The sequence below is a fragment of the Anopheles bellator genome, chromosome 2 (genome assembly GCF_943735745.2).
Source record: "Anopheles bellator chromosome 2, idAnoBellAS_SP24_06.2, whole genome shotgun sequence".
Taxonomy (NCBI): Eukaryota; Metazoa; Arthropoda; class Insecta; order Diptera; family Culicidae; genus Anopheles; species Anopheles bellator.
The window spans coordinates 68,835,860-68,852,141 of NC_071286.1; the positions used below are offsets into that span (position 1 = coordinate 68,835,860).

The 16,282-nt window shown below is 53.8% G+C and overlaps 1 protein-coding gene across 1 annotated transcript; it reads right to left on the reverse strand.

Annotated features, from left to right (window-relative positions):
- Positions 1 to 336: 336 nt before the first annotated feature.
- LOC131207935 (uncharacterized) lies at positions 337 to 11,597 on the reverse strand. Its single transcript, XM_058200571.1, has 7 exons — positions 11,471 to 11,597; positions 5,471 to 5,593; positions 5,176 to 5,397; positions 4,617 to 5,105; positions 1,715 to 4,543; positions 1,516 to 1,650; positions 337 to 1,454 (listed from the first exon to the last, which is right to left on the reverse strand). The coding sequence occupies exons 1-7, from the start codon at positions 11,595 to 11,597 to the stop codon at positions 337 to 339; spliced, it is 5,043 nt and encodes a 1,680-aa protein (XP_058056554.1).
- Between the last annotated feature and the right edge of the window lie 4,685 nt (positions 11,598 to 16,282).

Sequence of the window (16,282 nt, forward strand, 5' to 3'; positions counted from 1 at the left end):
TAGCGCTTCCATGTGGTGGGCCTTACGATGATGCGCACGATGATTCCCGAACCAATTCCTACGGTAAGTGTTCTGGTGCCAGATCGAAGAAGCAATCGAATCGCTAGTGACGATTCGTTTGTGTGGGTAAAACTTGTTGTCATTTCTAAGCCCTCAATGCGCCGCGTTCGATGGCGCCTAAGCCTAATGATTAATATCACGAAAATCACAGTAACTCCCCGTTCGCTCGGTCCTCGTTCGTTCCATCGCATCCATTCACGCACTGGCACACCTCACACCATCTCGCATTACCCATATTAATGAACAACTCGCTGCGTCAGATTGAGGGGGGGGGTCCTATCGACGCCGCCGACAATCGAGCGGCGTACAGTGGACGCCCACTTCGGTACACTTGCACTCCAGACACGGTCCCGACAGCTCCGAGATGATGCGCCCAACGCGGTACATGCGCCCGTAAATGTTGCACCCGGCCAGCTTGAGGATCCCGACCGTGTCCTTGACCTTCGACTTCATGGTAATCTCCGCCGTGCCCTCGGAGTGGTGTTGCTTCAGTTTGTTAATGTCGACCGGGTTGACGACGTACGAGCTCTGGTGCGGCACACTCGGCGAACCGTCGGCGATCAGCTGATGGTGGTGGTGGTGGTAGCGATCGCCGTGATGCTCTGCCCCGCCACCGTATCCGCCGTATCGGTCGAGCTCGTTCTGGGGATCCGCATCCGGTTGGTTGATCGGTTTCGTGTGGAAACCCGGGTTAAGGAACGGCAGATCCATCAGCGAAGGCCGGTACAGCGTTTTGGTGTCATTCTTGGCGCTCTCCACCTTCAGCGTCACCGTACCATCGTGAAGCTCCTCGTCCGAGGGTGGCTTCACGTCGCCCAGGGAAGCCTCAAGCCCGGCGGTCGGATCGTACACGGCCGCAAGTCGCTGCGGGAGCGTCTTGAACGGCGGAATCCCGTCGGCCAGCGCAGGGATCGGATCACTTCCTGTGCTCGAGTTTCGCAGCTTGTTTTCGGCGATCGTATCTTCCTCGCGGAGCAAATAGTTCAGCATATTCTCCAGGCTAAACATACCGCTCGGTTCGGGGTCCTGCTCGGTCCCGCCGTTGGTCGCTGGCTGCACCGGTGCCGGTGACACGGGTTCCAGCGAGTGATGCACCGAAACCGGGAAGTTCAGTTCGAAGCCGGTAAAGTTCGGTTTCGAGGGTGTCGTACGCTCCGTTGTGGCGACGTTCTCTTCGGCCACCGAAGACGACAGATAGTTCGTGTCGGTTGTGATGGAAATGATTTGTTTCTCGAACTCATCCGTGCCCTCACTGGGATCATCCAGCGCAGCGTCGAGTGAGGTGTTCTTCGTCTGCAGCGTGGAAAGTAACTTTTCCTTGTCCTCGATCAGGGACATCAGTGGAGGAGCCGGTTCTGTCCGGATCACGTCGATAAACGGATTGACTGGAGTTGCTAAAATAAAGGGAAAAGCTAGTCCCGGTTGGTCCACTGGGTTCACTCGCCCGTCACTTACCTCCATAGGAACTGGTCGGAGTTGCATTGTATGGTAACTTCGCGTTATGCTCTTCGGCCTCGATCGGGAACGGTGTAGTGACGTAGCCCTCATAGTAAAACTCCTCCTTGATATGTTCCTTTGGCACGAACCCTCCTGAAATGGTTTACCGATTGTTATCTGCAAATAAAGCACAAGGTTCCCCACAACCGAAACGAACCTTCCGTTTTCGTTGGCGGTGAAAATCCGCTCATGTCGGTCTCATCGATACTCGGCTGCAATTTGTCTACCTTCGCCCCACCGTACGCCAACTCCTTGTGGTTCGTGTAGTAAACGTTCTTCTCCGGGTAGCCCACACCGTACTTGTCGTAGACAGGCACGTAAGTGCCCTCCTGCGGCACCGACTCGTACTTTGTGGGGATAAACTTCTTCAGCTCGTTCTGGAACAAATCCTGCTTCTGTGGAATCTCCGCGTACTTGTGGATCGTGTCCGTATCGTAATCGTAGTCCGTTTCGTCCACCGTGTCAAACTTGTCGCGAATGGTTTTCGTGTTGTAGTATCCGTTCTTCGCATCGACGTCATAGTTCTCGGTCAGCGCCGGGTAGTTGATGCTGCTGGGATCGTACGGATACTCGTACTCCGCGATCGGCTTGGCTGCCGTTTTATAGCCCAACCCGGCATGTAGCACCTCGTGCTCGTTGCTCATGGCGTACGAGGATGGCGGTTCGTACGGTTCGTTTACGATCGGGTAATTGTTGGGGTGGTTCTTGAAGTACGTGTACGTCGGCGCCACGATCTTGGCCGGTTTCGGTGGGTCATTCTTCTTCACCGCATCCGCCGGCAGGAAGGGGATGATTTTCAGGTTCGGCAAGCTCGGCGGCAACGTTGGCTCATCGTAGTCCATACCAACGTCCGTTTCTAGGATCGAGGGGATGTTGCCTACCTTGTGGAATCCACTGATTGGGATGGGCTTGGGAGTGATGGGACGGTACTCGGTTCGATTCTTCTGTGATTGCTTGCCGGAATCGTTCCTGGTCGCGTCGAAGATATTTGACAGTCCACTCAGTAGCACCGAAAGCAGATTATTCTCCTTCAGGGGGTTCGGTGGACGAGCTGCAGGTGTTATGGGTTTGCTGGGCAACGCTGTAACCGTCTCCGGTGGTGTCGTTGTATCGTTCTTGTCGATCACTATTGATTCCGTCTTTGGTTCAGCGGAAAAGCCATCGGTTGTGCTTTCAAAATCGGTCGTAGAATACGTTGCCTCATCCTGAACGGTGGACTCCTCCGACAGATTTGCCGTCGTAAGTGTGGTCAATTCTTCGCTGTCGGTAGGAACCGTGGAAGAAGTGGTCAACTCATCTGTGGTTCGTTCACTTGAATCTTTTATCGTAGACGTGCTGTCCACCTCGAACGTAACCACCAGATCATTCTCGATAGCCACGGCAGATGTTACCTCGTTCGTCAGAGTGGTGGATTCCGCAGGTCCCGGGGTGCCCGTGGTTCGGGTTGCCAACTTCGACAGCACGGTGGACGGTATTTTCTCCGGTTCGAAATCGACAAACTTATTGTTGGGTCGTTTCATCGTTACGGTCGTCGTAGTCGCCGGCTCACTGGCAGTCACTGCCGAGACATTTTCAATCTTAACATTCAACGAGTTAAGGATCGTTTCCACCGTCTGCTTATCGACGAGCTGATCGATCTTGAGCACCACGTCCAATGGAGTGGAACTGACACTGCGCGGAGTGGTTGGCACTATTTTCGTTGTCGTTGGCGTAGTTTTCTCGGTCACCGCTACTGTCTTTCCTGCTGTGGTTCCAGCGACTGTTGTTTGCACGGGATTCGTGGAGGGCGACGATGCAGTCGTAGATTGGGAAGTTGTTTTGGGAAGCTGCGTTGTACTTGGAACTTTGCTGGCCATTGAGAGCTCGACAGTTTTCAAGGCTGCTACGGTGGATTTCGTTACACTACTGACGGTTTGCTTCAGTGACTCTAGTTTCGGTTCAACGGTAGAGCTTCGATATGTTGTCAGTTTTTCAGTTGTTGGTGGCACCGTAACATTTTCTGTGGTGGTCGTTGACGATGCAGGAGCTGGTTGAGTAGTAGACGTTACAGGTAACGTTCGAGGTTGCAAAGTGGTCGTCGATTTCGAAGTAGTTGGATGAGCAGTGGTCGTTGAGGAAAATATAACTCTGGCAGTGGTCGTCGGAGGCAATGTGCTTGGTTGGACTGTGGTCTTCGAAGAGCTAGTGGTAGGTTGTGAGGTTGTCGACGTCGTTTTCGTTACCTTCGTAGAAGTAGAAGCTGTCGTGGTGGATATTTTAGTAGTCTTATGAGAAGTTTTTAATGGTTCCACAGTTGTGGTTGGTCGGTGTGTCGTCGTTGTTGTGGATAGTTTTGTGGTCGTAGGAGAGGTACTAGAGGTAGTTCTGCTTGTCGAGGACACCGTCGTCGATGAGACTGGGCGAGATGTAGTAGACTGCTCAGGTTTTTCTTCCATCGGACCACTGGGAACACTTTTAGTTTCCGCAAGAGAATTCGAAACATCTCTGGGAGGCTCTTTCAGTAGTGAGTCGGACTCTAAGTTTTGGAAGTTCGGCTCATTCACCAGCAAGATCGGTATCTTCGGTAAAGGCTTAAACATCACCGGCACGGGCGGAGCGTTTCGAACGGGGAAATTGAAATCCGGTTTCTCGATGTAGATCGCCTGTGGTTCCTGGATGATCTCCACCTTCACGGTGTGCTGCTCCGGAGTGGACTCTGTTGAGGTTGACGCGACGGGCTGAGCCGTTGAGGTCGTTGTCAGTAGCAAATCATCTTCCCCGGCGTCGTCGATAAAATCGAGACCTGCGCGCAAAAGATCAAGGAAACTTTTCTCAGACGTCGTACTAACGGGTGCCGGTTCGGTCACTGGTGCTTCACTGGTGCTGGTTACTGTCTTTTCTTCCCCTTTCGGTGCATCCGGATCGGGTCCGAAAAGGATCGAAAAGAAATCGAAAGGTTCTTCTTCGTCCTCCATTTTGCGTGCGAACGGTTTCTGCTCACCGTGTTCTAGAAAACCGAGAGGAAAAAGGTACATTAACGAAAGGTACAATTTTAAGGCACAACAATTCGGAACACCTACTGCAATCGTAGCGAATGGCGCAGCACTCCCCTCGAGGTACTCGCGGTGTGCAGCCTTTGATCGGAGGGGCACACTTCTTCGGCGTGCACTTGCGCTGCCCGCGGATACAGAAGCACACCTCGCACGGGTCCTCGGACTTCATTTTCTCCCCATCAGGATACGTGTGCCCACCGACCGTGCACCCATTGCTACGGTAACCTCGCCGTTCGGCCATCCGTTGGTAGTGTTTATTGTTTATCCTGCGCACGTGATTGGGCGATGCGGTCGAAGCCTCCAAAGCGGTACTCTTCACCGGAGTCTTTCCACTACAGTCGTACCGAATGGGACAGCACGTCGAGTCGATAAACACGGGCGCGCACTTTTGGCTGGGAAGGGCACACTTTGGCTTGACGCACTTCTGCCGCCCATTGATGCAGTAGCAATACGAGCAGAGCGACGAGCTGACCATGGCCGAACCGGATTTATAGACCGTACCGTTGACGATACAAGCTGTAGAAAAAAATTATTGTGAGTTGACTGAACGTGCAAGTTTCATCGCTTTCTCCAGCCGTTCACGAACCTCCATTATCCTCCACATCTTCATCGTCCGAACGGCGAAGGTACGAGTTCGGGTTTTCCAACCGCTCCTGGGCGGCCTTCTCGTAGTAATCCAAAAAGTGAATCTTCTTCCGATCGCCATGATTCTTCACGGCCAGATTGAGCTTCGAGCACTGCAAGTAGGGACAGCAGGACCCACTTTTGTGCACCAGAATGCATCCCCTCGGAGGCGGAATCGGTTGCTCTGTGGAAATTCAAACGTTAACTGCCGCCTGGCTCTGGAGCGCCTGCCAGTATGCAATGCGCACAACACCTACCGGGGCAAACTTTCAGCGCGCAGATGAGCGTCTTTTCGGAGCATTTGCACATCAGACAGGGTTCCTTTGTCGGCACAATCGATCCCTCCATGAAGTGGGTTCCGTTGTAGTAGCAACTGGATTCTAAACAATGAACAAATAATGCCTCATTCGTTTACAGTTAGATTGAAAAACAGGACAGTGACGGATTCATTCCTACTTACAAACCGGTTGTTACAAATTTGCATCGAAAAGATCAATAAAGTATAGTGTTTAAATAATACATACAAGGTAGACATGTAAAGCTTAGGCACGCCCAAGTGAAACAGAAAATTGATAAAACCCCTAATTCCCTAATGGAACACTCGCGATCAGTTAATAATCCGTTATAGCACGTCTGCTAATTTTACGTTCCTTTAAGTGCCATCAACACACACGCCCATAAATTCCCCCGGGCCTGTATTTCCGTCGTCAGCGAGTCCCCAAACCTGTTCTATCAAATGTCGAACCGCTAGACCGTCGCCCGGTTATTGACATCCACCGTGTGGCCGAAGGAGCAAAAAAAAAAAAAACTTCGGCTCGAAACGCTCAACACAAGAAGGTGACAAAGTTCCTCGTTAAAAACTCGCTGCCGCTGCGAGATCTCGCCGTCAGCGCGGCTTTGGTGACACATTTTTCGTGGCAAACCCCGGGATGGCTCTTATACATTTTTTCGCCATTATATCAGCACCGAATATTCAAATTCATTCTCCTTCACGCCGTACCGTTCCGTGGATGAGCCGCGCCGATATTCAAAGCAGCTCTCCGATGCTGCCCCCCTCCGAAGAATGTGCGGGTTCCATGGGGCCAAGAAAATCGAAATCTATTTAACGATCCGTTCGATCTGCATTCGGGTAGAAAGTTTTCCCTGGGTGCGCCCCGATCCGACAGTGTTCCGATCGTTTATCGATCGTTTCTCGCACGCTTTTCCAGTTACTTTTCTTTCATCGTGGCCCGCACCCGATCGGGTGATGCATTAAAACATAATCAAACAGCCGCTTGAAGCCGCTTTCCAACGGCCGAAGAACGGACCGCGGAGCCGGGCGAACCCGGCGTGAACATTCAAGAAAGCGACGTCGGCGGTGGTGATGGGGAAAGGCGGGCCGAAATGTATCGAATCGCTCGAACACACGAAGCATTGACCCATTCGGGAACCGGGTTTGTGCCCGGCCACGGCCACTGCGACGATGGGGGTCAAGACGGCCAGGAAAGTAGTCCACGATCAAGGCTCCCACCCCGTACGGTGCGCATGAAACCGGCGATGCTTTACGTCACACACGGCGGAACAGGTTCATCGAACTACGGTGGGGGCAGCCAGTGTTCTACCGGGCCCCCGGGTGCTGAAGATGGAGAACCGATTCCGTTCACACTCTCTGCCACGTCTAATTGACTCCGGTGATCGCACGCAACGATTTGCAACCAGATGGCCAGGCCAGGCCGGCGGAGAATCCTGGGGCGAAGGCAGCGCGGCGCACACCTAACCTATATTTTCGTCGACACTGACATTGACAGCCGTGGTCAGAGAGGGACGGGGAGCAAACTGAACGGCTCGACTCCATATGATGGCTCCCCTCTGGACCGAACCGGGAACCCGCACCACAGAGACCGTCGCTAATTTGCCCACTCATCGCGCGCGGTGTCCTAGTTTTGCGCGGCCAAGACCCGGGGAGGGGACGGGGTCTGAAACAAATTGCGGAGCGGCCCGGCCCAGCCCACCACCACCACCAGGGGCGTATTCTTTCACTTCGGGACGTGCCTCTTGAAATCAGTTTCTCCTTCTGCTTCACTTCACTTTCCTGTGGCAAGTGTGTTGTTTGTTTGCCTAAGGTCCCCCGGACCCGTTCTCCACCGAGTCCTGTCACACCCACCGGGGGCCCCCCATTCGCTCCCTCTTTCGCTCTCGAAAACGCCTTCGCCGGCTGTCATTAGGGCACGAAATCAATTCGCAATGGTGGACCCCGACTAAATAGGCCCCCTCCGGGACGCGGACCTCTTTAACGCCACAAAGTAGTGGCCGCGCAGCGTCCAGCCTCCACCGCCCCAGCAGCAGCATCAACAGTGGGATATGTTTTGATAGGTGTTTAAGCGGTTTTGCGGTCATTCCTTCTCCGTCTTTCAGGGGGGGTTCCGATTATTCCGAAACAGACGAATCAGCATCAGTCGATCGGTATAATTGATGGATGTCCCTCGGCCTGCAAAGCTAAGGAAGATGAAAAATCGTTCTGTGGAGCGCTGGGACACCGAGTGATCCCGTGATCGTTTCGATTGACGAGCATAAAATGAGATGTTTCTGACAGTCCGACACATCAAACATTTCTCTCCCTTTCGCTCTCTCTCTCTCTCGCTATCCTGACTACCGTTTTTGCACGGCTCGTCATCACCATTGGCTCGCGAAAACAAATAATGAATATTAATAACGTCAGGGCCATAAACATGTTTTTTATCGTCCAATCGGTGGTCCGAGTGCTGTTAATTGAATCAAGATCTAACACGCGCTGGGGCACTCCTGTTGCCGTACAAGGCTGATAAATATTTCAACGAATCCACTGTCGTGCTGTGCGTGGTTCCGCTACTTCCGAGAAGTGTTTATTTGTGTGTCGCCTCCAGTAAACGCTTACAGCCCCCATCTGGCATTAAATTGTAGCCCGAACTGGCCAGCGGGCCAGCCTCTTCTCATGCATTTGAAAGCAAACACTCCCGGGCTCTTTGGTGTGAATCTTCTTAAAACAAGTGCTGCGCCCAGGGGGGCGCCAGAAGCGCCAACATCACTTTGGCTCCGTCCTGCTATTTGCGTCCGGAGGGCCATCACTGTAAAACTGCCCCTTATTTAAGGGCCCCCCCCCCCCCCGGGTGTCTCTTGCATGGCGCGTGTAAGAGCCCAAACTGCATTTTGTTGGGAAACTAAACGGACCGCCTGGCGAGCATTCCACAGCCATCGGAATATATAATGACCCAACGAAGGTGCTGCCGGCGTCGGTCGAGAGTTTTGCCCCACGCACGGGTTCACCATCGGTGATGGGTGCCGCGATGTCACCAGCGGGTGTGGCGAGTTGGCGTACGCGAACGCGCGAGCATAAGCATAATATTTAGCACACGATAATTTCACGCGCTCTTTCGCGCTCCGTCGGTGTCGGTGATGATGGTCCCGAGTACACACCCGAGGGCACACGAGGCAAAAGGTGCGGCGGAAAGAAAAACGAAACGCGCCGTAACGAAATTAGGCCCGCGGGTCGCGCCGGGAAACGTACTTGGCAAGCGAGAGGAACTAATTTGCATTCGCACACTCGATCGAGCTAGATCGGCTGGATGTGGGCTCGATCCGCCCGGAGTGCGAGCGGTGGTGCTTCCGGAGGTGTCCCAGTATTCGGAACCAACCACCACCAGCTTTCCAAGCCCCTATCGGGCCACGGGTTGGCAGCAGGCTAAAATGCAGGTCACATTCTGTTTTCTGCCACTGCCACTGCCATTCAAGCCACCTGTGCAAAGCTCTCGGCTGCGTCCCTATTTCACTGCCGCGCCGCTGTGCGGTGAGAGTTCGGAAAACCTGCGGCTGCAACGCGCCGAGCGGTTGAATAATTCATATCAAACGTGCAACAGGCGAACCAGAAATCATGTCAGCGCGTGAGATCATCTTCGCAACATCCATCAACACAATGGAAACCCGATCGTTGCGCGCACTGTCCGAGCTCACTTACATAAGCTGGGTGGCCCGGCAGGAAAAAGGTGCCACCATAAACACATCACCCATCAAAAGGCGAGACACAGTCGAGCGAATGAGTTTCCCGCTTGACCGACCGTTGAAGTCTTTCGTTTTTAAGAAGCCATTTACACCGTGACAGCGGCAGTGGCGCTGCAGAAGAACGTTTGCATAATCGAAAGCACACTAACCAACTTCTCTTTCGATTCGAGGCCGCTCATCAAACAGTAAGAACGCAGTCAATGCCGTGCGCCATAAAGTGCCACGATCGCCATCAACCGACGCCGCCGAGAAAGGTGGTCAATTTAAGGCTTACTTTTGCTCTCTGCCTTCTAGACTCCGGCATTCCTTTGGGCTTGGGGCCAAGCAGCAACAAAAACAACCGGGGGGTAAGTAATTGCTGCTGCCCTGCCCCGGGATGCAGACAGGATTCCCGCATTCCGATCCGAACCCCCCGGGGGGGGCTGGCAGAATGTAGCGCCCAACGCGAAGCTGACCCACTTCGGCCGGGAGGCCAAAGCGCAACATATACAAAGTGCGCATCGTCCTCGCCGAAATCGATCCCGTCGGCGTACCGTCGGAGTCTCCGGAGAGTCATTTCGGAGTCTGTGCCGCTGCATTCAATTAATTTAAACCATTTTTCTCCCGCATGACGTACCCGGTTCCGCGATCCGCGGTGCAGAAATGAGGACTCGGCCACAGCTGGACTCCCCAAAACCCGTTTGCGAACCTGTGCGATCGTTCCGATCGTTTAATCTAGTTTTTGCCACACGCGGGAAGCAACTATTTATTATTTTTAGTCGTTTTTGCTTTGCGCCAACGGGGTTTGCCCTATTTGTTGGTGGCGTAGCGTTTACCCGTTGGCCCCCCCGCCCGGAACGGTACGTGTGAAAGTGGTTTTCGGGCAGGGCAGCACGGGGCCACATGTGCCACTTGTTCCCGCCGGGAACTACAACCCTGGATTCCGGTGTGCAATCTTGGTGCTTGGTGCTACGCCATCGGTTCGCACAGCAGCACCCGGCCGTTGCTTGTTAACATAGTTCTAACGGTAACGGGGCCGCCGGCACGGAGCCTTATGCCACTTGTTTGGGATCATATCGTTGGCCAAAAAAAATTGCCGAAGCTTCCTTCCCGGGCGTTTGCGAAGTTCGATGGAATTCGAACGGAAAACGGATCGCACGAACTGCAAACGTTCTGACCGGGCTGCCTTTAAATTATTTTCCTCCGGCGGACCGTCTCACCCTCCAACGATGCCCCACCGCCCACAAGCTGGCCAGTGGGAAAGGAAAGCTCCCGAAAGCTCGTTATTCAATTATCGGCAAGCGTTTTATTTCCTTTAAGCGATCGTTTGCCCCACACATTCGATAACGAGAACGGGACCCGTCCATAATTACACCCGTTGCATTGTGAACTCGCGCAGTCGCTTTCTGCCAGTCACCCGCACCCTCCCACACCCATCAGACCCGTGAGCCGACCATTCGAAGGCGAATCTGCGCGGCAGGCGAAAAGCGAAACTTGGCGTGCCACATTTCACCGTTTCGCCCCTGCGGGTGTTAAGCAAGCCAAATTAAGCACTTAATGGTCGAGCGCATAAAAAAGCACTCCCCACGGGGGTCTGCTGATAAAGGATGCAGCATCTACCAAACGCCCCGCGCGGCTGTCAAGTCGCTGCCCTTTCGCCCATCGGACACGCCAGCAATCGGAATTGGTACAACGTCCGTTTCCACATAATTATTCACCCACCCATCGTGGCCAACCTACAGGTTTTTTTTCGTTCGCCACCACACGAAATTAAGGGGAAGCTCGATCCTCGCCGATAGATACGCTCCAGCGAGGAGCTACAATATTTTGGCCGTGCGCGGTCATTCTTACAAAGTAACCCGCAGGAAAGAGTGATGTTCTAATTGGTCAAACCTCTGTGGCAAGTCTGCAAGTATAATAAGGTGCGAGTTTCGGGTAGAACCGGAATCGAGAGTAATGGTCCGCGGGCAATAATCGCGCCTTGTTAGCACAGGGCATTATGTAAATTTGGTCTACACGTTTTGGCAACGCTCATCATGAGCTCATTCTTCTTTAATTTTGCGCGTTTTTTAAAGGTTTTTTTCTTCTTAAGAGATTTTAAAAGCATTTTAAATGCTCACATAAAACGGATCACTGCACAAAAGCGCTACAACGGCAAATGGTCCTGCAGTCAACAGAAAATCAGTTAAAAGACAATCGAAAGGGGCCATAAAGTGGTGGCCGCCGCAAGAAAATGGCACATTCTTGCGGGAAAGGGCACTTACGGTTCCGCTGCAAACGATACCCGTCCGCCACCGGGCACTGCGCCACGATCGCCAGCAGCATCAGCAGCGACATGCAAAGGAACGGCGCTGCCCATTGCGGGCAGCAGGCCACGCTCTTCGGCCCCATCGTCTTTATCTTCTCCGCCTTCTGTATCGCGCACTAAAACTTGGCAGCCGAAAAGCAGCGTTCGCCACCGACAACACTCTGCACTCACAAGAACTAGACCACTGGCTCTGCGGAAAGGCACCGTACACCGTAAAGGTTTCTGGAGGAGGTTTCTTCACCGAAACAGAACAACGACACACGGGAACAGGTCAGGCCGAATCGGCGGCACCGGCCAGGACACGGTCGCGCTTCGGTAGCTGTTTAATTTCGGGGCCTGCGAGCATGAGCACCACCGCAGCACCACACCGCATCCGTTCTCTGTTTTTTCGCGGACGTTCGAACGGGGAATCAATCACTTGCTTTAATGTTGCGCACCGCTGTTGCTTTGGCCAGCCGACCCGGGCGCGGCGAACGTTGGCAGCGACGGCTTATTGACGGACGGTCGATAGCAGACTTCATCATCATCAATCATCTTGCGTATGTGTACCCGCGGGGGATTCGCCTTTCCACACGGGGAAAAGTAAATTAAAAGCACGAAAACTCATGCACAAAACGAACACAGATCTTTTCCTTTTTTTTGAGCTACGAAAAGCCCGATTTTCACTCCCGATTCGTCGAATCACACGACGTTTCAACGCCACCTTATTCACGCCACTATTTTCGCAGACTGCTAAGATTGGGTGGGAAAACAACTCGTCGCCGTCGTCGTACGCCAACTGCGATCCCTAGCAGCGCAAGAACGGATCAACTCTTCTTCGACCACACGGTTCGCTGCCTGAGCGCGGAATGATCGCGAGCGGCCACCGATCGGTGGCAAGAAAACTGGGATTTTCTCGGGTGGAAATCTGCAAAGAGAAGAGAACGCCCGCCGATCGAGAGAGAGAGAGAGAGAGAGAGAAGGACGCGTATGTGTGCTATGCTGCGTGTGGCGGAACTCGTTCCAACCAAGAACGAAGAAAGATGCGCCGCCCGATTCGCGTGCGAAGACACTCACATGCGGCAAACGGAAAGAGATGGACCGAACAGCTAAACGCAAAAGAGCGAGAGAGAGAGTAACAAAAGAGCATCAACAAACAGAGAGAGTGAGAGAGTGTCAGAATCGGGAGAGACATGCAGAGAAAAGCGCTGGTGGAATGAACCCGAATCTGCGCCGAGCCCCACAACCGAAAGTCAACAAAACTTGTCCGACCGAAGCGAGAGAATTAATAAGAGAAAAAGGTACGAGCCGAAAAAAATCAACCCGAGGTGCCCGCCCCAAACGGCCACTTCCTTCGCCTCGTGAGTGGGAAGTGCGCTCGTCGTGTTCGGCGGCACGCACAATGGGGGGTGCGGCCCTTCGACCCACCGCCGTCCAGGGTCCGAAGGTCCGAGAATCCGTTAGACAAACATAATCAGCGTATCAGACCATCATTAGACACCGGGCGCAGTCTAGGGAAAACAATATTATCTTCTACCACCTTTCTTGGCGTATGGAAATGAGGTCCGAAAAAGGAATGAAAATGAGAAACGAAGGCAACCGGAAGGAAGCTGACACGGACGGGCTCCAGAATTGGCAATCGGATCGAAGAGAACGCTCGTTTCGATTAACCTTTTTGCTCCACTTTCGCCCCAGCGTTCGTCGCGTTCTTGGTGAGGCCGTGAAACGACTGGGGGAAAAAACGGGAACCAACAGGAACCCCCAGCCAGTATCGATGCTTCGGTTGCTTGCCAGAACAACAGAAACAATAGAATGTGTACCTGAAACACACAACCTCCTCAGAAGCACGCAAGCGGCGCTCGAAAAAGGGTGAGAAGTTTCGGTGCCCAGGAAACGAAGAACTGCGTCACGCAACAGGCGACGAACCCGGGTTCCCGGGGGTTAATCACACCCGGCGAAGCGTAAATTAAAATGTTACCCCACCAGAGTCACCACCGGATTGTCGCCTGCCGCCGGAGGGCCCCATTACGAAATCGGTTGCCCGGACGATAAGCGACCGGTGGCCCCAAAGTAACCGTAACCAATTAGCAGATGTTTGTCATAGCTGCTTCCCGGTGGCGGTGCTGGCTGTTGGTGCTAATAAAATGCGAAGCACGGGAAGAACAGTGTGCGCCGGAATCGTATCACGCAGGACGGCCAGCCGGCCAATGACTTTCTGCGCTGCGACGGCCCATGAGAACCGAGATCACGAGACCCGAGGCTACTAATGCGCGCGCCATTGCGTGCTCATGGTTCCGCCCGTTGCGAGAGGTCACGCATGAATTTGCCTGACGTTTCGCTGCGTTTCCCGCGGACACGGAAATCGTCGACCATTTCCGCGCCGGTCGGGGACAACCCCCTGCGCTGGCGGAAGAAGATTTATGCTCCAAAAACCGCACGGATTGTGGTTGAGATCGGATTCGGAAGCCGAATCGGCTGGGGAGTTCGTCGACCTGGGGATCTGGTGGTTGACTTGGGAGCCATCGAGATCCTGGGGCAAACAAATATCAAATTCGGTCACTTTCATTGCCAATGAGGATCACTCTTGGGGGCGGACCGGAAAATGACACCATAATCAGCAGAAGCGCGCGACTTAAACGTGCGACAAGCGGGTAACCTGCGTAGCCGGATCGCCACACCGGAACCCCAAAGTTCTGCTTCACCCTCCGACGTCACCGTTCGAATCGTCTGGGTCGCGTGGGCCCATAAAACGTAGCTCCGGGCGGGCATGGGTGTTCGGGTGCCTCCGGCCACGGAGAAGGCCCCCCGGGTCGTTTAGGTAACACACCCCGGAAACCCGTTATACCGGACGCGCCGTGGAACTATTCCGCCGAATCGGACCTCTGGCCACTGACGCGGAAGGCAGCGGGCGGAGGGTGAGGGGTTGCATTATAAATTGTACACACGCATCGCCGGCAGCGTACGTGCACCCGCCGACGTCGGTGCTCCGTGGAGGAATCTTCGCGCTGCACACACGGGATTGGAGTTGGCCGGGAAGGCTGGCTGGTTGTGCTACTTTTGGGCAGACCCCTCGTCCCCACCGCCTTAGACCTCCTGGTTCTGCCCGGTTCGGTGAGGCGATGAACTATTTTCGCGGCACTGACGTCGTATGTTTTGGCTTGCGTTTCGTGTGTCCGTCCATTTCTTTTGTTCTGTTGCTTACTCAACTTTTCACTCCCTTTTCGGGGACCACGGTCCACACGACGGCGCGGACCAGAAGTTCGAGACGATCATTTCCGCCATTAAAAGGTGTGACCTGTGCGACTGAAGTTGCAGTTTGGCAACTCACGCAAAATGGCTTCAAACACACTCGATCGGCCGCAATAAATCCGCAAACGGGACGGCCGTGAAAACGGTTCACCCAGTTGGGCGATAATTGTGATGAGCCGAAGCCCTGCGATCTCCATACGGTGGTGATCGTAGCCTGAGAGGGCGTGAAAACGGTTGTTCTTTGGTTCGAGGAAGAGTTCCGCGGTCGGACCGCAGCCCGCAGAGATGATCTTGGTCCCGATCGCACAGCCGTAATCTTGGATCGGGAACCGTAATTTTTCCACTCACCCACCGGCACCCGGCAAGTGCTGGAGGGGGGATGGGGGCCGTGTTTCCCGCGGGCCGTGCATTCCGGGAGGCTCTGATAAATGATGATTTGTAGTTTCATAATTTTTGGGCCCTCCGGGCCCCGACCTCCACGCGGCCGAAAGGGCAACATTAGCTGCATCTTGCTGCCTCTTGACACCGAAGTGCCGTCGGGCCGGGGTGCTGGGAAAGGTAAATGGTGTTAGTTTTTCCCATTCACTCTTCCCGTCCCGCCACCCCAACCCGGGGCCGCGTTCGGTTATCTGCCGTAATTTTGGGTGAATGCAAAACTGGGTCAATTGATGCCGCTGCCCCGCGTGACCGCATGGAGGCGGCGAACGGTCGATTGGACACTGTTCCGCCTCCGCAGCGGCCTTTCTACTTCTGGGGCTGGGTTGTGCCTTGGCACTAACCATGGCGCGATTTGTGCGCGATGTTTATATTGTTTTGCCCTAAAACGGTGCGCGTCACATTTCTCACGTTTAACGCTGCCAAACTCGAATCTTGCGCATCCGGACCGATGTGGCCCGGTTTCCTGATTCCTGTTTTGACAGCCCTCGGATATGGCGCATATTTCTTGGGCTCAATTTTATCAGGTGAAAAATTATTGCTTTAGAAAGCGTAATTAACGCGTCGCACAATTAGGTCCGCGTATAAATTAAACACTCTTTGTTTAGGGGGGGCGTAAAGTAGGTGAGGCCGATAAAATTTGATTAATTGTTAATTGTTTCAAGCCGGGCCCCCCGGGCTTTGGTGTCCGGAATTTAAACCTTTGCAGTAGCCGCCTCGCCGCGAAATGGCCAAGATAAATATTTACCACTCGAGTAAGTTTGCGAAAAGGTGACAAAATGCAAAGCCCGTTAATAGTGGTTAAATATTTTGCGGTGACCAAAACCCCGCCGGGCCTCTCTTGCGTAATTCGTAATGGATGTGCACTCATTGAAACCCATCAAATCCGAGGCTTCACACGCAAAATCAATCAAAAGACTGCATCATCAAGCGACGAACCTTTTTAACGGGGTCCCCGTTGTCATTTGCATCACGCAACAGTGCACAGGCTTGTGGAGCAATCAGACGGGACCGGCCACGAGGTGGTCCCCGTTCTTACGGTCCTTTCCTACCGCCCGGGGTGCAGCGATGCGTTTGGCACGTGTTTGGCTTCAGCGCTCCAACC